The 24,845-nt window shown below is 39.1% G+C and overlaps 2 protein-coding genes across 7 annotated transcripts in view; one reads left to right on the top strand and one right to left on the bottom strand.

The window, feature by feature from the left end:
• The window catches only part of LOC137293914 (ribosome-binding protein 1-like), a 48,048-nt gene extending 43,868 nt beyond the window's left edge, over positions 1-4,180 (bottom strand). For all 6 annotated transcript variants that reach the window (XM_067824733.1, XM_067824732.1, XM_067824734.1 and 3 more), the window contains exons 1-2: positions 3,752-4,180; positions 2,654-3,584 (exon numbers count right to left, since the gene is read on the bottom strand). In XM_067824733.1, the coding sequence (XP_067680834.1) occupies positions 2,654-3,332 (679 nt within the window). In that variant the 5' untranslated portion in view covers positions 3,333-3,584; positions 3,752-4,180. The remainder of the gene's footprint in view (positions 1-2,653; positions 3,585-3,751) is intronic.
• Positions 4,181-13,484: 9,304 nt separating this feature from the next.
• Positions 13,485-22,546, top strand: LOC137293661 (enolase-phosphatase E1-like). The gene is made up of 6 exons (XM_067824347.1): positions 13,485-13,729; positions 15,287-15,388; positions 16,860-17,056; positions 20,048-20,183; positions 20,911-21,034; positions 21,923-22,546. The coding sequence occupies exons 1-6, from the start codon at positions 13,622-13,624 to the stop codon at positions 22,189-22,191; spliced, it is 936 nt and encodes a 311-aa protein (XP_067680448.1). The 5' UTR covers positions 13,485-13,621; the 3' UTR covers positions 22,192-22,546.
• Positions 22,547-24,845: the final 2,299 nt, after the last annotated feature.

The following is a 24,845-nucleotide window of genomic DNA, read 5'->3' as shown; positions in this document are numbered from 1 at the left end:
CCCAACTGCATGGCCAAAAACCGAAACTGACAAATAGGACATGATAACTGCTCTTGCATCTGTCAATAGCTATAACCGACACTACTAGAGCTGTGCAATATAACCGGTTTACATGTATTTACCGGTTTGTATATGAAAACGATACGTTTTGCAATAGGAGATGCATTCAGAAAACTTCAAAGCACTCAGAAATCTTCAGATATTTCTGTTTTTCACACCAAAAGTCATGTGATTGTTTTGATTATTGTGGTGCCAAATTCTACGGCAAACGCTGGAGCATGGCAGCATTTGGCTTGAAGAAGTTTACAGCAGATAGAACTATTGATAAGTGTCATGATTAAAAGTATTTAATAAAGCTTAATCAAACATTGTGATTTTGTTGTCTTTTTGCTTTATAAATCAGACCTTAACTTCATTGTACATAGTTGTTCATTTGAAAAAAATTCTTGCAATACACTGTACTACATGTGGCAATACATGCGACAGATTCTGAAGAAAATCTCAAGCAAGGCTGAATGCCAGAAAACAATCAAAGACTTTGTTTGTTAGGAAAATAGCGTACATGTATACGGATTGCATATGTAAACAATTGCTTACAATACAAAACGAATGTGACACATGTGAGTACATGTATAAGAAAATGGTAAATATATAAATGTTGTACATTTTTATGTTAAGTGCTAATAAAATACATATGAACTCTGAACGTATTATCGCTTTATTGTTGTTCACAGTGACAGCAAAGATTTGAATCATGATTGTCCTATTTTCGATCATGGAGCGTGATATGTTCTCAAACTTCCATAACCCAACATTCTCTGTAATCTGACGATTTAGTGTGCCATAGGCGATGTTGGATTAACGAGACTTGATTGTATATGCTTTTGCATCACAATATGAAAATTCTCTGCAATACCCACCCCTATACACTACACCATGAAAGAGTTGACACTACACCAGAACTCCATAAGCTGGCCAACATGTCACCAGACAAAAGGCCGATTCAACACATACTGTATTGGATTGTATCAATGAGGGAATCTCCATGGGGCATTACGTGGCACATGCCTGTGTCAACAGGTGCTTCATACACCTACAACTTTTGTTTTTAACGAGCATAACAATAAGCTAGTCTTCTGTAATAAATGCACCTGTATCTTTGCAGGTGTTAAACTTGGGAGCCATTGAAGAAAGCAACCTTTGCGCTATAAGCATTGCAAGTCTATGTTTAGATTTGTGAGTACCATAACTTTACAGCTAAAATTGCCTTGTACAATGACACTCTAAACTAAAAGATCTCAAGGCTCTTAAGTCTATTGACTGTTCTAAGTAACTCAGGAATGTCAGGTGCAAAGATATGCCAGTGGCTATTTAATACATTATTAATTAGATTATTGCCTGTTTTTAATACAAATCTTATACTACTAAAAAATATTAAAGAACACCCAATATTTTCATATGATAAGATGATCAGTTATGGCTGACATATTGAACTATCTTAGTATAAAATACCACTTCATTAGGGTACTTTTGGCAAATATGTAAATGCATCAAACATAATATCACCAATTACAAAATAACATGTTTCATATTTGTAATTATAAAACTCTGTTGACATGCTAGGAATTGGCATCAAATTAAAATATAGAAGTCATCAATCCTAAAATAACCTGCTCTTAGTTACTTTATTTCTGATGATATGCAGCACTAGGGTTTGTATGGCTTCTGATGACTAACTTGGATAATGTTCTCTGTTGTCATAGTAATGTGCTCACTGTAATATCTGTACAGTATTATCAGATGTACACTGTTCTAACTTTGAAGTTAAGACAAAAATGCAGCTTTTCTTGATCTCATTTGATAATCATGGCACAGTCAGAATCAATATGGTCAAGTAACCGTGGTGACCCTAACATGGTCTTATATTTGCTGATGTTGCTAAAAGTGACAGTCATCCCCTTAATGTGGTCAGGCTACAACAGATTTGCTGATGTTGCTAAATACTCCTAGGCCAAATGTAGAGATATCATGAAAATCAGGTAATATGATACACCCAGCCTTCTCACCCATACTGCATATCTTGACCATGCTGAACACCAGTGCTTGTCACCACACATTAGACAATGTGATCAATTCTCAAGCAGTTTGTTTATGAACATGTGGACACTGTTTCAACAGTGGACTGAACCCAGTTAGTTTTTAGTAACCTGATACCTCCTGTTGCTAGTTCCACATCAACAAGAATTTTTGGCGGGTGGGAGGTGTCATACTAATTACTGAATAACACGTTTACTGCTGCTGAGAGATCCTAAAAGATAGGCACTTTTCTAACATTTGGCCTAGGACTATAAAAGTGATCTACCAAAAATAGAACCTTCAGGCATCGTGATTAGAACTTCTGAGGACCTGTTCTACTTGCAGATGAAGACTTTGCTGAGCCAAAGAAACAAAGCAGTAGTGACACATGAAAATAGAATATGTTAGGTCCTGTTCAACACTATCAAAGGATTCTGTATGTTTAAAGTCACATTGCCTATATCGATTGGAGAATTAAACACACTTTACTATCATTCTCACTGATGATATGGTAACATGTCAGATGAGGCACAACATTTCAGAGGAATTTATCAAAACTTGATAGTCATTATATTACCTGCAGCATGAACACCACCTTTGGATCTAGATGACTTGACCTCAGATTCAGCCATAACAGCCCTGGAGTGCTGTATCTCAATGGTCTCGGTACGTTTCTCCACATGTACAATGCGTTCCTTCTCCAAACGTTCAGCCTTCTCTTGCTTCTTGCTTGCTTTGGACTGCTGCTCCGAGTGCTGTTTATCTTTCCCTCGTTGCTGCTCATGGTGAAGTTCAACCTCATCCTTAGGTGCCTGCTCCTTGTGAAAAAGTTCTTTGGTCTGTTTGCCCTCAGACACAACTGACTTTTCATCTTTGTTCAACAGTATGGATTTCGACTTTTTGTTTTTAGGCTTTTTGGTATTCAGTGCTACAGTTTCAACTGGTTCAATAATTTCAGGATCAATTTCAAGATTGACCATTTTGTGATCTCTTGGTACTTCAGTTTCTTGCACTGGGGTTGGCTTGTCAGGCTTTTCTTTTGGTTTTTCTTTGCCTTTACGGTATTTTTTCTTGTGCTCCTTCTCAGCTTTTTTCTCATTCTTCTGCTTTTCTCTCTCTTCCTCCTGTCGTCTACGCTGTTCCTCAAGAACCTCCTCAAAAGTTTTCTCTTTCATAGTAAAGGCAGATATCACATATATTAGAATTGCAGAAATGACAAAGGCTGCAGCACCAATGACGATCGTTTGGGGATCCATGATGCTGATCTATTACTTGTGTTCAAGAATAACAACAATTAAGATTTTTAAAATGAGGTTTCTGATGACTGAACTCAAATCTACTTGGAAGCAAGTGTGAATAATGGCCACGCCCCTTACTTCTGGACTGGACCCACTGTGGGACACTTGCTCACCGACAATCAAACCGATATGGCTAATATATGTCACATAAGCTTCAAGATCTTAGTCCAGGGACAATTCTGTGTCAAGTCTCCATCAGAAACCGGGTTCCTGTTAACAGAAATAAAAGACATGAGTTAAGATGCAAGTCCACGTAAGCACACGATTTTTAGAAGAAACCGGCCGGTGAAAGATCTGACATCGGCTGTATAATTTCTTACACGTATTTAATTCTGCTCGTGGTACCGTTTAAAATGTTCGCGAAATATGTGACCTACCACGCGTGTCAATTATTTTTCCTCTTCATTTACACGAATGTCAACGTGGAAAATACGGTAGCCCATCCGTCTGCTGACCTTACACTAGTTGGCAAACAACATGAACAATAGCAAGTCGGAATACAGCCCAACCTCGAATGTAACACGGGCTGCGATTGGTTGATATTTATCATGGCGAGTTGATCTTTTGTTTCTCCTCCCTGCCACGTCAGTTCATAATTTTATAGACAATTTCATTTGCGGGGGAAAGAGCACTCATACGACACCCGAGTACATTTACACACGTCAATGTTTAGTTTGATATACAATGATAAAATACACCAATCTCGTTTATTTCTTTGCAGTCCATTTCATGTTTTCATTGCTCCCAGTGGCCGGGTACCCGCTCACCACTGGGGACAGCCATTCACAGAAGCCGGAGAGTGTACTGCCTTAGCAGATACCATTCTCCTGACGGCAAATATCTAGTCTCACTGAAAATGCTACGTATTAGACTGGTGTGTTCAGGTATTTGTTCCACAGCTAGTTGATAACAAGAGATGTAGTAATTTCAAAATGGCCTGTAAAATGTCACATGTAAAAATATATTTAAGTTCGTTTCGGTTATTAAAACAATATAGTGGATCTGAAACAAGACTCCTTTATTTTAAAGGTGGTGTACGTCACTTGTTCTTGAACAGCACTACATTAGACCCATGGAAGCGCCAGGAAATCTGTGTTGATGTTTGTATCTGCCTTAACGTCATAGTTAATTTATAACTTAAGCCCGGCGTAGTCCTTATAACGTAGATATGTCATATAACAGTTTAGACCTCCCCGTGAAATGAAAACAGTGCATGTTTATACTTTTCCAAAGCATACGAAACAAACCCATTTTCAGGAACTGCCATAAACGAAATATAATTACAGCTTATATATTTCACATTTAGGAATATGACAAGATCATTATAACAGTGGAATATAGGCAGATAGAGTTATTTTATGGTAGTTTATTACGAGAGGCCACCGTACGTTGATCGGCTTGCTGCTGGTCCACGCGAAGTAATCAAACTAATAAAATCTAGCGTACATGCATTATTCCCCATTCCCACAGATATTTGAGAAATGGAATTTCGAACAATCATGCGCCAGTTCTCTTCATCAGCCAATAGACAGATATTCAATGGACATTAATTGTTATTTAACTCTGCAACCAGCTATAATGTGGAGGTCTGTAATTTTAAACAATCGAATCAAGACAAGACAATAGAGAACTATTCACATCTGACAGCACTGAAAACCACGGACTCAAATATTTTGAGACTGCGATGTAGGACTGTTCTACCATTCAGTACTTTTTAAGGCTAAAACATGGAACAGATGTGATAGGGTTCTTAAAATTCACGGTCTCCTCAGATCTGATGTAAATCATGTTATCGAAACCATATGGCTATACTTGGTTACAAATGAAGTGACATTAAAGCTCTGTATTTTCACGACAAAGTAAACAGACTTACACATAGTAAATGTGTGAATTTCATATTACAAAATTGAACGAAGTGGGCTTTTTATGTCACAGTTTTCTTACGGTGTAGTTTTCACAAAGTACACGTCCACCACGTTGACACTGCAGGGTTAGCCTCATGCTTGAAGGTAGATTATCTGGTCCGTATCTGTTTTGTTTGTATTGTAGCTGACGTAAACTATCAGAGATGGCGAAATGCTTGCGCGCACACTTTTGAGCATATGGAACTATCGAACTAGCCGAAATTAAAATAGTATCCGTTACCTTAGATGGGTGAGTGTGGGAGTATGGTTTTACAACAATATTCCAGCGATATTATAACGGGGGATACGGGAAATATGCTTTACATTGTACCCCACGTGGGGAATCGAACCTTGACCTGCGTGAGGAGCGAACACTTTAACCAAGAGACCACCTCACCGACCCTTATTCCTTCTCGGGTATCATATGCAAAAAACACGGTACATAATACAAAGAGTATAATCATTTCATCTATATGCCCATGATAATCAGAATCACAATTCTATAACGGGTGCTAGCAGTGGGACAGGATACGCCCACCTTTTCGTGAACACCTCGTATCATGAATGTATCACCACTATTTTGATAGTGATTCATAAACAGATGCTCAGGATATAGTCTGTATTGTATACACGGCCACGCTGCGGACAGGGATTTCTTCGGGACGTGGAAAGGGCTTTGTCGCTTTTACATGTATTTGCAAATTAATCTTGGTGAGCGTTGTCCTGAAGGTATTTTATTAGAGCTTCAGTCAGTGGCAACTCGCCATCAGTGAATTGTTTATGTAAATTTTACACCCCGATCTACAAAATCAGAAAATAACTATATCGGTAACGTCCCATAGTGCACAAATGCTTCAGAATGTTGTGTTCTGAGGTAAATTACATGCCACACATGCATGCCGTCATTTGACGGTGTCCAGTGCCAAATGTCCCGCCCCATGAACTCGGAGAGGACCGATATGCACGTGTCCAACGTGTGCGGCTGAAATACGCTTACATTCCATGTAGTTGCAAATGGAGACTGAAATATGTAAATATCCCACGTTGTTTGTAAATGGTGACTGAAATGCTTATATATCCCACCTGTGTTTTAACTGATGATTGAAATGCATAAATATCCCATGTGTTTTGTAAATAGTAACTGAATTACGTATATATCCCACGTTTTGTAAATGGTGACTGAATTGTTTGTATACCCCACATGTATTGCAAATGGTGGCTGTAATTGATCGCTGACCTTGGAGTTTAAGTCTATCATGTCTAGAGTTGCTACACTCCACACACACACGCACACACGTACACACGCACGTACACACACATACATAGAGAAAGGAGGGGGGTGGGGCGGAGTGGCCTAGTGGTTACAGTGTTCGCTCGTCTCGCTGAAGAACCGGGCTCGATTCCCCACACGCGAACAATGACTGAAGGTCATTTCCGGTGTCCTCTCCATTTTGCTGAATTCACCCACTCACTTCATATATACTGTACACAATGTATAGTCATGTTTCGCTCTGTTAACAAATCACAAAAATAGTTAAGAGATGTCACATGAGTGAAATGGAAAAGGGGGGTTTAGCAGTGCCATATATATAACTTTGCTCTGCATGCTAACTCCTCGGGCGTATGCATACTTTATTTGGCAATTCCACCCCTTCAAAGAAGAAGTCTAGATAAGCCGACAGTCAGAGGACGCAAGTTTGTATACTAGTAGGAATTTTCGTCTGAACTATTGATTATTACCTTAGTGTGCTAGCCTGTGCTATATACCACCGGACCAAATCGCCTCGGTATTAATTCAGGCATATAGCGAATTGTCAAGCATGGCTATTATTTCCCCGATTATAACTCTTTGATACACTTTCATGGATAAACAGTATCTACTGAGGTAACGAGAAATAAGAAAAAAAGTGTCAATAATGAAGTGTGGTACTGTACACGAAGTAAGTGTTACAAATGTCATAGATCAACCATAAGTTTAAACGAAGGCGAGTTAGCATAAATCAATACATACCGGAAACATAAGAATGATTCATCGCCCACAATACGTGTACATGATGACGGAATGCCTGCAGCGTGACGCGATATGGTCCAGTTGATTTCCCTGACAGTCGATGTCGACGTAATGTCAATGTAATGTCGACGTGATGATGTAATACATATACCATTGTTGACGTGATGTTGACTTCGGTATTTTCTTCGTTTAACCAAGATTCACCTGGGATATCAACACAAATCCTATTTCATTAGTTGCATCCTGTTGCAAAGTGTTACTAGGCTGACGAAGCTTTATGGTAATAAAGATTGTGGGGAAAGTATATGTTAAAACATTTTCTCACCTATACATGCGATAATGACAGTTGCCCCAAACTATGTTGGATATACCACCAGTCTAAGTAAACATATCCTCAGTACTTTTTGGAGTGTAACGAAATTTACTTAGACTTGATATACGACAGGAGTCAGGGTCCTGGTTTACACTTGCCAGACATTAATTGCTGGGGTTTTTTTTCCATAAAATCCGTAACGACAAAACAACAAATGATGACCATATATTTAATTAAGTGGCCTTTAATGATACCATGTTGTGATGTCCAGTGAATCATGCACATGCTTTTCCAGCGACTGTGCGTGCATGCGAGTATCTGTGAAAGCGTGAGTATTGAACAGTAGCATAACATTTAGTATGAGAAGTAAACCTGTTCCATTAAAAATAAACATCTACTCAATATGAAATATAATGCATGTGCAGCCCAGAATAAAACTTCTTTGCAGGCCCGAAGCAATCCAGACTTAAATTTTTTTAGACTTACGTCGATCCATTTCTTATTAGTTCACCATGGGGAGACGGACAAATGGTAAAAAGAAGCTGAACACATGACCACAAGTCGATCATCGTCCTGCTGTGTTCACTTTCGACAGAACACCCAGTCACAGGCTATGTAGATGTCCCTGTGTATGGAGATAAGGTCGTGTGTGGCAGCGTATCCACACTGGGGTAGCATTGCATGAATGACAACATTCACCCTTTTCTTCACCCTGACGTCTACAAGCTGTTCCATTCATACGTCACTTGACTTGACCAAACTTGCTGACTGGAAATATTTTAATGGAGCTTCTACAACAGTTGATTCGTGGGAAACTCAAAGCAAGCGAATACACCCGTGTTCTCCAATAAATCGTTAAGGCATTCGCTGGATTGTTGTGGTATAGTAGAAAGATAATAACAGTATAAACATAATTCATGGGGTTGAGCAGTAAAGAAGTTTAAAAGGATATACTCTCATAGCATTTCGTTGATATCACACGCACATGCACACGCACGCACACACACACGCACAATGTCAAAACAACACACTTGGTCACTGAGTTCGAATCGTATACGTTTAGGGATAGCAAGGCAAAGTGTTTTAAACAGCGTGAGAACATTTATAAGGCAGTTATCTCAATAATCTCACGCATAAAGAAAACCACACGTGTAATGCTCAACGTTTCGATAGAAAATAAAGAATATTTGCAGCTGTTGTGTTAACAGTTTATACCATTCTAACAAACAGAGCGTGCATTTAATCTACATGGAACCATATGGTAAAAACAACACGCATATGTACTGGAGTGCAACTGTACTGCTATAGTAGAGTAGTGGACATCCGCTGGGATTCCATGTATATGGGGTGACACAGCACTTCTAAAATGGTAGAATGCCCCGTGGACACTGAAAATATACAAGTGTGAGGAAAACAAAGAATTCCGTAAAAATGAAAAGGAACAAGGTACACACATTGTAGAGGATTTACTAAGTCAACACTTTCCGGCAGTATCAACATCATCGTTTATAATGTGAACATCAACAACCACGTATACCTTCTTCAAACATCGATGTCAGTGAAAGACCTTAAATGATATTAAGGTTAGATTTGGTCATTTAGGATCTGGTTCGGGCGGAAACGCTTTTTGACTTGGCATATACATGTCACTGTATCCAAGTGGCACAGATTATGCTCATGATGTCAATCACTCACAAAAATATTACTTATTTTACTATCAATAACATACTTATACCACATAACCATATAGGTATACCATGGTTTTGATAATGAAGCACATTCTTTATACACCTGTGGCCCGTTTCACAAAACTCTCGTAAGCCTAAGATCTCGTAACTTTTCTCGTAGCTCTTGTACCTGGCATACTGTAACATAGGAGGTGCAAATGCTACGAGGAAAGTTACGAGATCATAGGATTACGAGAGTTTTGTGAAACGGGGCCCTGGATGACATGTCTTTGAAGCACTCATATAACCAGCGTGACTGAATACTGATCGGCTGGTGCATCTCGTGTCCAGGTTTTGGAGTTGTTCAACACGTGTGCACGTTTGAAATCATTACATATATAGTATATGCATGCATCAGTCGAAATACGACTGGTGCGAAAAATGCACTTCTCTCAACGCTCATGACGTGTTTAAGTAGTGGACAGGTGTAAATCACTACAGCAGGCATGCAACAGGTGTAACCATGCAGAGAGACCTCCAATATGAGCCTCAACGCACTCCGAGACTCCGCTCTGACGTGCCGCATATATTAACATAATATAGTAGCCAGACCGGGCGTTTCATGCATGGCTTACATTGCCCACGACAGCATAGGACTGCCGTGCGCGTAGGTTATTGTTGAACTTTCCCCTAACACCCGAACCGACAAGATATGTCAATGTGACATGGAAATGAAATCGTCCAGTAGGTTACAGCAGGAAACTCAATAGCCCGCTGATGTGGCGCTCATATCCAGGCACATTGCTGTTCACGTCGCTAGATACATAACTATGGTCATAGGACAGTATCTTACTTTTTGATATTTTTTCAACTCCCTAGGGATAATACAGTCGTGCTGCTTGTTAGGTGCAAGCTAAACACTCACATTGCCAGCACATGATCTTCATTGGTGCTCATTTCACAGCTGGGAGAAATCAGACAATGCGGATTTAAGTATCTTGTCCCAGGATACTACGCAAATGTTTCCACCTCGGGACTCTGTGAATCCAGCGGGGACAGAACCCGGGCCTTAAGCGTGATACGTATTATTGCGCTCCATAACTTCTGTGTTACCGTACAAAGCACGTTTAAGTGAGTATGGTATAACGCCGCTTTTAGCAGTATTCCAGGAAGGTCGTGGACTGGACTTCACACATTCATGATTGTATACCCACGTGGGAAATCTACTCGGGTCTTCAGCCTGACGGGCTATAGGCTACCCACCCGTCAATGCACATAAGAGAAAAGTTCGTGAACAGGCGCACGAAACGGTTCTTTCCCAAAACTTCCACAAACTTCCAAATACTACGGAAGATTGTTAATACAAAATCTCGTCATCTCTCCCTTTTACATAAAAAGATAGCCCAGGAAGTGCACTGAACTGCAGCAACAGATAATGATCCTGATAACCTGGTTGTTTTTCTTGTAATGTCTCTGTAATTGAATAGTCCAGGGACTTTTGAAGAAGTGCACTTTCTATTAGAGAATTAGAGAGACTAAGCAAAGTAAAGATTTCGTAGAGAAGAGATCAGTTAGTTAGCAAGAGAGAGAACAGCTATCCACGTGAATAACTATTTGTACAACAGGAATGTTGTAAGACACATCGTGCACACTTTGGAGTAAGTGAGTTAAAATTCACATCGGTAATATTTCAGCCATATCGTGACTGAAACTAGCTCTAAATGCATAATACATACATATATAAAACGCTGTCAACGAAAGGCAGTAAAAGTACTAAATTATCATAAAATGGTTTAAAACTAGCTAACAAATATCTTTAGAAGTACAAAACTATTTTTAACAAAACGATGTAAAATGGGCTATTTATTGCCAACAACTGAAGGTAGATCACCATATTACTTAACTTTTGTGAAGCCACAATCCCACGTGGATGTAAGCTTTGCCCAGCAGTGTATGTAGCTCAACCGGCATCAGCAATATTTCACCGCCTACAGCAGGAATATTGCTGGGTGCGCCGTTAAACAGCAACCAACCAGCCGACAATCTTTCAGCTGAAGGTCCAACAACAAGTACCTCACAATGTTACCAGTCGACTGCGTATAAAGGCGGTTCTAAGATGCGGCACGAAAAGGGAAAAACCTGTCCAACCACGCATATACATGTACATGTACATAGCTCCAGGCTAGTGAGACAATGAGACACTGGGGTTTTAGCTGGCAATCCAAAATACTTATAGCTGAAACAGCGTTGATCAGTCCTGCTTAGACCAGACAAACCAGCCGGCTGTTATAGTTATAAAACACTGCGCCCGAAACAACTTCTTTCTGAACGTAACTGTAAATTCTGTAGCATTCGCTGCGCTACATATAAAGCTCATTTTTTTGGTTACCTGTGAATCATATTCTGTTATGATGGATCTATTTCCTGGTGCGTGTCTAGTTAATCCATTAGTGCAGTGCGAACAGTCATTGTTAGTCGTTGCCACTGCCACAAACACCAATATTTCGGGGCAGTTTTGTTACATTTGCTCATGTTGTCACTATTCATACTTTTATTGGACACAAACTTAGTTGTACGTACTTTGTCAGTCACACGAAATTCAATACATCGTTCCACTTATTGCATCTACAGTATGTCATGATTCAACAATATGCGCCATTGTAAATGTGCTTTCTCCGTATATTTGCAGTTCAACATAAATTGTCTGTGTACACACCTGTGTCGCATTAAATATGTGTATACCGATAAACTGGCTGTGAAGGCGTAAGTCGATAAAAACTTTCACTTAAAAGTTTGATACGTCGTTCCAACTGACTGTGATGGGGTCACGATGTGCCTTAGAGGCGGCGAGAAAGCCTAGTGGTTGAAGTGTTCGCTCGTCACGCCGAAGAACCGGGTTCGATTCCCCCATGGATCCAATGTGTGAACCCCATTTCATGTGTTCCCCGCAGCGATGTTGCTGGAATATTGCTAAAAGCGGGGAAAAGCTAAACTCACCCACTGGCAGTCCCCAGGTTACGCCCGCTATACATACACGGCGCAGTCCGCCCTTGCGTACATTGCTGAGCATTGGACCCGCCCGTTACAACACGGTGTTAACAGTGCCCAAACACCCTCCGCAGACACGCTGATTCACCAAAGCTTCACTTGTGCCGCGAGTATGTCGATCATCTTTACATGCAGTGGAGATGTTTAGTCCACGGTATCTCCGCCCATTCAGTCCCATTATACATCTTCCTGTTACAGTCACGTCTCCGTTCCCGCAAATATCTTGAGGTGGCATTGTCTCTCGGTGTTCGTTTTAAACAATGTACAGGTGAACACTACTGACTCTACACAGCCATGTAACACCTTTGAAACAATGAGCATGCCGAGGCAACGCTGAATAACTTGGCACGTGTCTTTACTTTAACTAAACAATAACAGTTTAGTCAAAATGTCAAATAATATTGTACAGTATATTTAACCTGTGGTATAAATATGTTTATTACAGATCAGACTACTATCAAATAAGTATTTCAATTATGTTACCTTTTATACATCTATTCACACTGGGTGGTATAAGCTGTCATACTATATCTATATTGTATCCAAGAAAAAGCCATATACACTTGTGTAAAAATTGCTACATGATACACCATACATCTTGGGCCATCTCCATAACCTCATATTGACATACTGACGTTTTTAAATAGCTATCTCTGTCCAATTGCACACAGAAACATGACTTTCCTCACTATCGCCTTTGTAAAATGCAGTAACAGGAAGTCGTGGCGGAGATAACTTTATTATCAGTAGGTCATGCAGTGGTCATTTGCCGCTGTGTATTCGAATACGAGCCTGGTTTTATATCGCCACGGCAAATTCTTTTCAAGTAGGTTACAACGGAACCTCCGCACAAAGCGCGCATTTGAGTACCGAGTGATCTGCGTGATAGAAGGCCGATTGTACGATCTTTTTCAGTTGTTACAAGCCAAGTCAATAATCAATGAAGGTGTCATATGTATCCATACCTCGAACTGCGAACACAACCGTGTCTCGATAGTATTGCATAACAATTTATCTAATAGTGAGTTAAGCATTTATAAAATATCTGCCAGTATGCTAATGTAATACTTTCCCGCAAACTGTAGCAAAATCGCATTGACGCTTTCACATGTTAAGCAGGGCAGGTCGATAGAGCAGCTCGAGTTACGCCCATAACTATGACTAGTCGCGAAGCAAGCAGGATCTCTCGGCGTCTAGTGAGGTCAGAGTGTGCGAGGCACCTGGCTGGCTGAAGCTCGATTCATTCGCGTCTTTGTTCACCAGCAGATCAGACGCTTGTTCGCCGGGCGCTGGTAGTATTCGACATGGCACCCCAGAAACGTTGTGCACAAGAAGCCGACTCTCTCTTAGGAGGAGTTAAAGCAGTTGTTATGGATATTGAGGGGACAACAACTCCAATTTCATTTGTGAAGGTAAAGTATTTCGGATCTTTGCAGCTAAGTAGACTCTTATTATTAAGTGCCGGCCAACAAGGAACATGTACTGCTTCTGCTTTTCCTTGTTGTAATTGCGCCAAATATTTGTTATAAGGGATGCGCTGCCATGATTTTACTATCACTGAAGCTTCAACGGACGGGTTACTTCTGTTGCCTGCACCTGTCATGTTAAGCGTTTCAGCAGATGCGTTACATAGCGAACAACATGCACGACATCGGTACTGTAGGGCACCATCGTCCCTGTAGATAACGCCAATCGCTTCTGTTTCAGAATGCGAATGTTAGGCGTTTGCGGGTTCTCTCGAAGTGAGATGTTCCTTGTCTAACGGGGGAAGAAAGCAATATTACTATCATTTATATTCTGCATTGTTTTGGTGACTTTACCATTAGCTCACTCCAGGAGTAAGAGCATTTTAGAGACTTTTGAAGCGCACGGTGTTTTCAATGAAAAACAATTATTTAAACATGACATTATGCTAAGTTATATGCGTGTTGAAGAAAATCATTGAGGACACTAAATATTCGATCAATGAAATGAATGCTCATCTGTCAGGGTCCTGGTAATTAAATTTTGCAAAATGTTTATTTCCGGGTTTCTGAAAGTTGTTTTTTTTCCAATGTGATGTTGACAGTAGAGCGTCATAAATTTTTGACGTTGCTTTTGTAGGTATTCTGCCTTTGAGATGAGTTGAATTAATCTTTATCGCCTTTTTAACTAGAACCATATCGCTTTGGAATATATTTTTTTATCTGAATTGTAACTTTTGAGTTGGCGTGCCGGTAAAAGTTTTCTGCGGGGAGTTTGAATAACGGTGGGAATAGCCAAATTGGTCACGTGATCACTCTTCCAGTCACTACCCCCGTTAAGCTGGTGGTAGAGAAAGGCAATATGGCGGTCCTGCACTGGACGGCCTTGAAAATGAGATTGATTTGTGGTATCATGAGGTGGCTGAATTCTTACAGATTATTTGACTGTACATCTAAGTATTTCCGACCAATCCACAAACATGTATTACCAGCATTAACAATGGTCTATGTTAAGAATAATTTCTTGTGCATGTAATGTGAAACTGCCCCAGATGTGACCTAGTTTACCGTAAATATTCGGTAAATCGAATTCCGCGTACCATACTCTAGTCAGTAAAGCATAGTCTACATTTGGAATAATATGTGGAACCAGTAGGTCTGGGTACCAGACTAGTGAATGAAATCCACATGTTTTACGACTTTGGCGGAAATATGATTTTAATATATAGATAGTAAGTTTAATGGGACTGTCAAAATGTTAGCCTGTAAACAGTGTCTTTAAGTTTTATTTTAAGCCCTTAATGACATTTACCTATCATTGTACCAACATCTCCAAATATTCCACTTATACACAGATTATTATTTTGTGTCAAATATTTTTTTCAGAATGACGCAATATATGAGCTCAATGGTTGGAGCACAAGAATGGGGTATTCTTTAATTTGTCTCTAGGCTGATATTAATTCATGCAATTTGGATCACTAAGATGTATGTATTGGTTTGCAGGAGACATTATTCCCTTTTGTCACAGAAAATCTGGACTCTTACCTCAGGAACCATTACGATGACACAGAGACACAGAAAGACATTGCAGCATTACGAAGCCTGGTGGGTAATTATTCTGTGGCAATTATTGCTCAAGTTAAAACTTGGTTGAGAATGAAAAACAGATATTAAATGGAGAGGCACATGATTTCTCTCATAATATTTCATTATGAAAGTATGTAAAGAAAAGGGTTAGAAGAATTATGTTATAATATAATGTACCTGAGTGTATATTTCTATGATTTATTGTTCTTGGGAAAAATGATGTTATATAAAGTATAAAGTCTTTAGATATAAAAATGTTTAATATGTACCTGAGTGTAGGAAACTTTGGTCTGTTTGCGTCTTTAGATATAAAAATGTTTTATATGTCCCTGAGTGTATATTTTTTATGATTTATTGTTCTTTGGAAACATGCTGTTATATAAAGTACCTGTTTAAAGTAAACATTTATCAGTAAAGAAAACTTTGGTCTGTTTGTGTCTTTAGATATTAAAATGTTTAAAACGAAAATATTCTAAATACCATGCCACTTTTCCAACCATACTGTGTGGATTAAATCAACAACTTTCATGTTAAGTTAAAGAAGACACATGACAAACACCTATCATTGTAATTGCAAGCACAGAAAGAAATCAATGAGAACTGTAAGAGGTCTGTAAGGTTTTGTAAATTACATAAGAGTTACCTCCCTTGCATCACAAATGTTCACTACCCCTTCCCAAAACTGCAAACAGTATTTTGATGTAACATGAGTGGCGTTGATAAAGCTTTCATCAATGGCAAAGAGTTAACACTTGTGATTTTGTTACATCATACAAAGATTAAGCGATGGGGTCAGTCATGTGGAACAGTTCCCTGTCCCAGCTTCTTTGTGAACAGTATGCATCTTGATCCTAGCGATGTGTGAAGGCCTTTTCCAATTGTGGCAGATTCCATGGCTCTTTGTCCTGTACAGTGTAAGATCATTGTTAGATGCTGAAACCCATGGCTCAGTCTGAGGTGGTGCGCTAAGCACCTGTTCAGACAGCGAGGAAGGGACAACAATGACACTATCAGTCATTGGTTTATGTTGTTGACTGGCACAAGTCATTCAAGACTACTGATACACACTGATATTTGCTTTGAATTCAAGTGCCCATTTCATGCAAAAAAAGTTTACTCCTTAGTGGATGAGTGAGTGAGCATGATTTTACAACACTTTAAGCAATATTCCACCAATATCTTAGCAGGAGATGGACTTCACCCATTGTACACATGTAGGGAATTGAAGGCGGGCCTATATCATGACAAGTGGATGCTTTCCAGCCTACCCTACCACCCCTCACACCCTGAAGCTTTACAACTTTCTTCTCTCTCTCTCTCTCTCTCTCTCTCTCTGTCTCTCACACACACGCACACGCACTCACACACACAAAAAAATAGAGAGAAGTTTCATTGATTTAAACTTTTCAAATTAAGACTTTCCAAATAGAACTATTCAGTGTTAAGTTTTCTTGGATGAAGAGCTTTTCATTTTACTGTTTGATTTCAGGCTGCCAAAGACAAATCAGACTCTGTTGATGGTGTAGTTGAGATTCCTGAGAGCAGCACAGACAAGGAAGAAATCCTGAAGGCAGTTGCAGAGAATGTGAGGTGGCAAATGAGCAATGACCGAAAGTCCACCGAGCTAAAACAGTTACAGGGTCACATGTGGAAGGAAGGCTATGAGAGCGGTACACTCAAGGGAGAGTATGTACATTGTTTAATTTTATTTGACTAACATACAAAATGTTTGTGGTTTAACCAAATTTGTCGTATGTTTAAAAGGTTATTACTTACACTAAATATATTCAGTCTACAGTCCCCTTTATACTTCTAGGGCAAATGTAGAGAAAGCATCTGGGTAGCGTGATAAGTACTGGGTCAGTGTATGAAACTCCTTAGTAAAGCAGGAAGCCCACAGGGCTGATAACTGCAAAATGTTGCTAGCCCTGTTAACATGTAACCAGCCCTGTATTAAAATAGGAAACTGGGTGTTACAATAAAGTAATTAATGAACTACTTGTAGTAAGGTAAACTTAAACATGTGCAAAAGCAAGTTTAAAAGCATAACTTGGTGGTCACTGTTGATTTATTTAGTGTCACTGCCATTTGAATCAGAATGGAAAAAACATTGGTCATTGGCTGAAAACATTCTCTAGACCAATCACATCTAGTGTTAGATATATAGGAAGGCTGATCTGTGCAAGTTGTGGTTTGATTTATCGTGAACTATACGGACATTGTCTAGATACCACAATTGTAAATCATTTTCGAAATATTTCCCGTAGTCAATGACATGATCAAACATATACCCTTGGAAAAAGTATATTGGTACCCTTGGAAAAAGTATTGGCCCACAGGGCTGGCTATAAAATAAAATTGTAAGCCAGTCATGTAACTATCAAGCAGTGGGCCACTGTACAGATGCTATATCATACACCATACCAGGTAATGTGATGCATCCTGCCCTTGTCACCCTCACTTCATATCTTGACCATATTGAACATCAGAGCTAGTCACAGTCCATTAGACCATGGAGTTAATACTCAAGAATTTGGTCAGCACCTCGGGTTTGCTTGAATGAAGTGTTGTTTGTTTTGAGAAATACTGGTGGTTTTTGTTACATGGAGTCTTTCCCCATGTTTTGTCACTCTTTGTGGATTCATCAGATGGCTGAACTATATTTTTTGTTGCAACACTTACAGGGATGCCAACTTCTACAATTTTATCATAGTTGCTACAAATTTTAACTTCAAACTATGCCAATACGATTCCACTTGAAATTTCATGAAATTTAAATAAAATGCATTAAATTTGGATATATAGACAAAAACATACATTTTCAATGATGAAATACATTTTCGGACTTCATGTACCTTTCATTTATCAAATTTAATGACATATTTGAACTGGAATGATTGCATGTAACAAACATAATTTTAGCGATGCTGATTTCAATACCTTTGTGATTTGACACATTGAGTTCCAGCGGAAATAGTTTAATCACATGACCGTAATATCATTTATTTTTTCTCAGAGTCCATTATAATTTTGTTTATTTGGTTAACTACTAATTTTATGGCCAAACTACTAATTTTGAATGTTGAAACTACTATTTGCAACACTTTAGGGTTGGCATCTTTGCACATATACATTTCCTAAATGCACACAGGAAATATATATCAGCCCTCTTGACCCATAAACTTTTTCAGTTGCATTGTCTGTTAAAAGTTAACAGGCCTCCAATATAAATGTTTGTGTGCATGCTTTGTACCCTGCCCCCCTTGGGTGTTCATGTATAGTAAATCCAGAGTAAACATATCAGTGTGAAGGGATAAAATTCATGCGATTAATACATAAATCTCAGTCTGGAGCCCACTTGCATCCTCAGCCTTTTTGCTTTTAGTAACGTGATACATTCTGTGGTTTGTTCCCTAATGACTAGAATTTCAGGAGTGAGATACCACTGGAAAACACACTTATTGCAGCTGAGAGATCCTAAAAGATAGGGTCTTGTGAAGATTGGGGTAGAATAGGTCTTAAGTAACCCATGCTTGCCACAAAAGGCGACTTTGCTTGTGACAAGTGGTGACATACACGTTATTGTTTCCCATTTGAGTATATTGATGCTCATGCTGTTGAACACTGGATTGTCTGGTCCAGGCTCCGTTATTTTCAGACCGCTTGGAATATTGCTGAATGTGAAGTAAAACATACTCACCTGGAAGATAGGGACATTACCAGCATTTGGCCTAGGAGTATGAAAAAGCTGTCTGCTTTGATTTGTTGAAATGTATCAATCACCAACTTTTTAGTAAAATAAACTTCTCCTTAACAATGATTAAGTGATGTCAGTGTACTTACACTAATCAAAGATTTCTCTGGACATATCATCACCATCAAGTTTCCATTAACTATTGAAAAGTGTAAGTGACAGTGTTAAACAAAGTTGTTGGTGTTCAAGTGGATTCAGTGCAGTCTTGTTATCTGTTACAATGTGTCTTTGATAAGTTTCAGCTCAACATTGTTGTTTGTTACAGAACATCTTTTAGGATGATTCTAGGCATTGTTTATGTCATTCTCTAACAGAGTGTATGTCAGTGTGATTCATGATATCACTTTAAACATGTTACCCACTGTCAACTGAGGCAATTCATGACCTGTTTCTAAATACATTACAGAGTGACTGATCAAACATTCTTAAGCCTTTTAAAGTGTCTACAAGTGATTCATTGTAATGTTGCAGACTGTCTGTCCATAACATTCATCACTGTTTTTACAGAATATCTGTCAGTGGGATTCATGAATGTCATTACACTTACAGGCTGTCTGCTGTAGGGTTTTATGTTACAGACTCTTTTCCAGTAGCATTCATGACTGTGCTATGTTACAGATTGTCTGCCAGTAGCATTCATGACTGTGCTATGGTATAGATTGTGTACCAGTAGCATTCATGACTGTGCTGTGTTACAGATTGTCTGCCAGTAGCATTCATGACTGTGCTATGGTATAGATTGTCTGCCAGTAGCATTCATGACTGTGCTGTGTTACAGATTGTCTGCCAATAGCATTCATAGCTATGCTATGTTACAGACTCTCTACCTGGAGGATTCATGACTGTGTTATGTTACAGGTTGTCTGCTAGTGTTATGTTACAGACTCTCTACCTGGAAGATTCATGACTGTGCTATGTTACAGGTTGTTTGACGATGTGGCAGCAGTTATACAGCAGCTATCTGACGAGGGCATCAAACTGTATGTGTACTCTTCGGGAAGTGTAGAAGCACAGAAACTCTTGTTCGGTAACACACAACAAGATGGAGATTTAGTAGAAGTGAGTCCATTTGTCAGTCTTACATATGACTGTATGGATGACATCTTGTTTATGGAATTGAGAACATTTTTATCTAGATTCTTATATTGGGACCATTCATAACTTATGTCTAGGGTGTGTTGATGATTTAAAGGAAAACTCGTTTTGTTCTGGGGGAGTAAGGTGTGTCTGGCAGGCTCAGCAATTTTGTACATAAAAATATTAAAGAATTATTCTTAAGAATTATGGGAAGAAAGAGGGGAGTAACTGATTGTGTACATGACATGTAGGATGGGTGGCTGGGGTGGCACTTACTTCATACATAAATTTGAGAGTAGTACAGTTAGTAAATTTAGAAATTGTCCCATGAGTCAGAAGTTTATCGTAACAAATTGTAATGGATAGTAATACGCTATTCCCATGTGTTTGTCATAAAAGTGCTTGAAACCAATCCAGAAACAGCATCAGATGATTTGTTATTGTCATGAGTAATAAGATTGGTACTTCATGAAAACATACATCAAGTATACAATTTTGACATCAGCAAAAGTCATATTACTGTTTTATCAAATTGTGGAACGAGTTGAAACATGTAAAAATGCCTATTTTTAAATGGCAAATCTGTTGTTACTTTGCATTCTAATCTTTCGTTACTTCTAAAGTGTTGGAACTCAGTTAGTATCCGACACTAGTTCATGAGCACCACATTATATGACAAGTAGAGACTGATGTGTGATTTCCTGTTTAGATGTTCACAGATTTCTTTGACACAACAATAGGCAGCAAAACAGAGAGCAGCAGCTACAAGGCAATAGTTACAAAAGTTGGATGTGAAAATGATGAAATTCTCTTCCTGACAGACAGCCCCGATGGTAAGTTCATGTTCATCCCTGTCAGTGTCAGCTAGGGTTGGTTATCAATACAGATCATAGTGATCAATAATCGTTTCCATTTATCAGTCACTTAATCCAGCCATAGTGTCAAGCCCAGTCTCTCGGAGTATTACAGACCCTTTGGTAAATACTGGTACTACCTTGCGTTAATGGCAGCTAAGACGTGGAGTTGTCTTGTTTGGTTTAACTATCAAACATAACATGTAACAAATATGCAAAAAAAATTATGTGCATGAATTTTTTCTTTTGAGGAACGGAAATAACCATAGATTGTGGAGACAATGTTAAGGGATCTAACTCTTTTCATGTATGATTCCAAGAAACACTCAAATCCGCAAATTTATGTTTCACCAATCTCATCATGTTTTAGTAGGTCTCTTAAAGTCTATGGGATAAAAGTTGACGATTATTTTATTTTTTATTTTGTTCTTGTACACACTTGATAGCTGACATTCTTTCGAAATAGATTCCAGTAATTGCAGGATCTGTACTTCGTAACTTTTTTGCAGCCCCATTGTTTAGGGACCAGTTCCTCATGTCTCTGTTAGGAGCCTCAGAAGCCTTACAGTTAGCAGTAGCCTTTGTGGACTAAAAAAGTTCATTACTTCAGAATTGTTCTGAAAGGAAGGAATTTGTTATGTTCATTAGAAATAAGCATCCTAAATATATAGCTGACTCAGCGGTATTATTTACCATACCAAACCTCCAACATATGTCTATTTGTAGAAATAAACCATTTTTATTTGATTAAAGGCAAATTTTATCATATGATCATGATCTATATTTGTTAGACTACTGTGCTAAACGATATGTAAAATCCTTCCAAGTCCTGATTTCTCATGTGTGATTTTTGTTTGTGGTGTACAGAGGCCAAGGCAGCATGTCAGGCTGGTTTGAGGAGCACGCTGGTCATTCGGCCAGGCAATCAGGATCTCACAGAGGAACACCTACAGAACTTCAGTTGTATTGAAAAGTTTGAGGAATTGTATGGGGATGATGATTATGACGAAGAAGACCTAAAGAGATTTGAGGGGGATGACAATGGGGAGGCCGAAGATGATGAGGAAGACCCTGAAGAAGATGAAGATGATGATGAAGTGGAAGAAGAAAACCCAGAGGAAGAAGAAGATGCATAAATAATGCTGTCATCCCCATAGACCATCTCACAACCTCTGTCATATCATCCCTAATCTACGTGTTCATATTGTCATATTAGGTGCTTTTTTAGACTGATTTCTCATTGGATTTCATTTCACATATATATTTACATATAAATAGTTTTCGTCTGGGCAGAGCCTGGAGACCATTACAAGTGTTTTGGACTGCTGTTGTCTTGATATTACTACCATATTTATGTGTCTGATGCCCAGGTATATCACTGCTGTACAGAACATGCGGGCTAATGACGTATGAGAAGCAGACGATTGGGCAGGCTGCAAGTGGCAGCCGGGAACCACATTTTCTTGAGGAATAAAAGTAGTTTCCTAAACAGTTACATGTTTTCTTGTTCCTTCAAGAAAAAGGACGACTAGCTCTTCAAATTTATGGCTTTTGACGTACACTCAGACTTGATAAATATTGCAAAGGTTACATTCAGTGGGATCCATTACAATTTTCAAACGATGTATACCCATTGCAATATTTTTTCTGAGAACTGGTATATTTACGTGAAGAACATATGTAAAGTTTTTAAAGTTTTTGTGATTATCTTTCTGGTTTAAATTAAAATCTTCCCATACTTCCATTCGCAGCAGATCATTTTCCTGCATTATTCAATGACAACTGCATAGTGTAATACTGTAAATTCGTAGGGGGATCCAAAGTGGGGTTGCAGCGTGCACACCCATTCTTTTTTTACCTGAGAGTTTATTTTATGACCATTGAATTAGATAGATAGATACATCTTGGAGCATTTACACAAGCCCCTTTGGCCGCTGGTGTCTGGAAGTGATGTAATTCACTGTTCAAACGTAACACCTTTATTCCAGCAAGCATTCTAGGTTATCATAATCGTATCTCTTTGTTTCTCTTCAGTTAGGGTCCTACCTCAATCTGTCACTTTCGAATGGCCTTACACGTAAAGATCAGAAACGAGTGATAACGTTTGCATCAATATATAAGATATTTTTTTTATCCACGGTGTGACGACTGTATATTTAGACTCGGTGTGTTAACTTTGGCCTAGATTTTCGAAGCGCTTTCAGCGCTAAGAAAGTCGGAAGTGCAGTTAACATTAACGTTAACTTACGACGATGTTGGCGTTAAGAGAGCATCGAAAACACAGAACCAGGTACGTAACTAGATTAATCGTAGACAATACTGGATTCATTTACATGATGCCTTAGGAAAAAGAAATGACGTATTTGCACGTATTGAAACAAACTCCTCGGTAATACATATACCAGACTGCTTGACAAACGAATCTTCACTTACAGCACAAATTAGTAGATCGGTTGTGATTTCACACTCTGACAATAAGTACCTTCAATTACTCGAAAGGAGTTCGATGGGATTTAGTTAATTTATAAAGTGTCATTTCAGCTGTCACTGACCAGGGCCTCGTTTCACAAAGCGCCCGTAACTTTTCTCGTAGCTCATTCTAACCTGCATGACAGTATAGGAGCTACGAATGCTAAGAGAGAAGTTACGAGATCTTGTCTCAAGAGAGCTTATTGAAACGGGATCCAGGTTTGCATCCTGTAGCCCTATCTGTAAGCTGTATGCATATTCTATACTTGTGTAATTGTTGGGGAAAACGAGTTATCTTGGTGGCCACGGTTAATGATTTGGTTGACAGCATGCTGCCGCATCCCGGCGGCCTGGATCACTTTGCATTATCAATCACTGTTTCATATAGCCTACTGCGCAAAAAAAACAACCCCCAAACGCTGTAGATACTGTCCCGACTCCAGTGAACACACACATGCGCGTTTTCTTTCGGATCAACTGGCAGTTCTGGAGAAGAAATAGAAAGGTGTATTTTGTATAAAGGCCGTAACACCCATCGTATAAAGTGGTACAATCAACTAGCAGCTCTGAAGGAGGTCTGAACGAAGCCACTCACTTATAGCGTACAGACGTTTCATTATACCCATCTTGCAGATTTACCTTGTTGGCTCACGATTTACTTATACTATTTACTTTCACTGAAAAGTTTTAAGTTGTAAAAGAACAATGTTTGAAAACATGGCTCCATTGCATATTTAAGTTAGAAGTAAAAATACACACGTCATGCATCAGAACATCCATTGAAACAGTCAGGAAATGACAGGGCAAATATCCATTTAAAAATCCATCTTATCGCATGCTCCGAAAAAGGTTTAGTTATAAGGCAATAATCTTCTGTCGATATAGGCTATGCGACCTAAATTCTTATATTACCGTTTCTATGGCAACATGACATCCCAAAACAACAGTATTGTTTCACATTACATGATGTACACTTTCTCATGATACACCCTCGAGAATTCAGTTTGTACAGTCACAACTGCATACATAACTGATTCACTGTGAAATTTGTCGTAAGTGTTTCTAGCATCACTGCTTTTATTTCCCCAGTCGGCAATTTTCCAGGGCAGATTATTGACAAGCTCGATCAATTACATGAGCAACCAGTCCAACTAGCGTCTTTTCTCGGCTCTCGCACGTTATGCCGCGAGGTTTGTTTTGGCGTGGCTTCTCTTTATTGCGAAGCCTCGCTCTGACGCACAGCGAGCCTGTCAATACGGTTGCCATGACAATGACAGAAAGGGAATAGATCGATGCCGCCTAGGGTGGTCAGGGATATCTT

Source organism: Haliotis asinina, chromosome 8, assembly GCF_037392515.1.
Source record: "Haliotis asinina isolate JCU_RB_2024 chromosome 8, JCU_Hal_asi_v2, whole genome shotgun sequence".
In the NCBI taxonomy this organism is placed as follows: Eukaryota; Metazoa; Mollusca; class Gastropoda; order Lepetellida; family Haliotidae; genus Haliotis; species Haliotis asinina.
The sequence above is the reverse complement of the archived record's forward strand: the minus strand, read 5'-3'. Positions and strand labels throughout refer to the sequence as shown.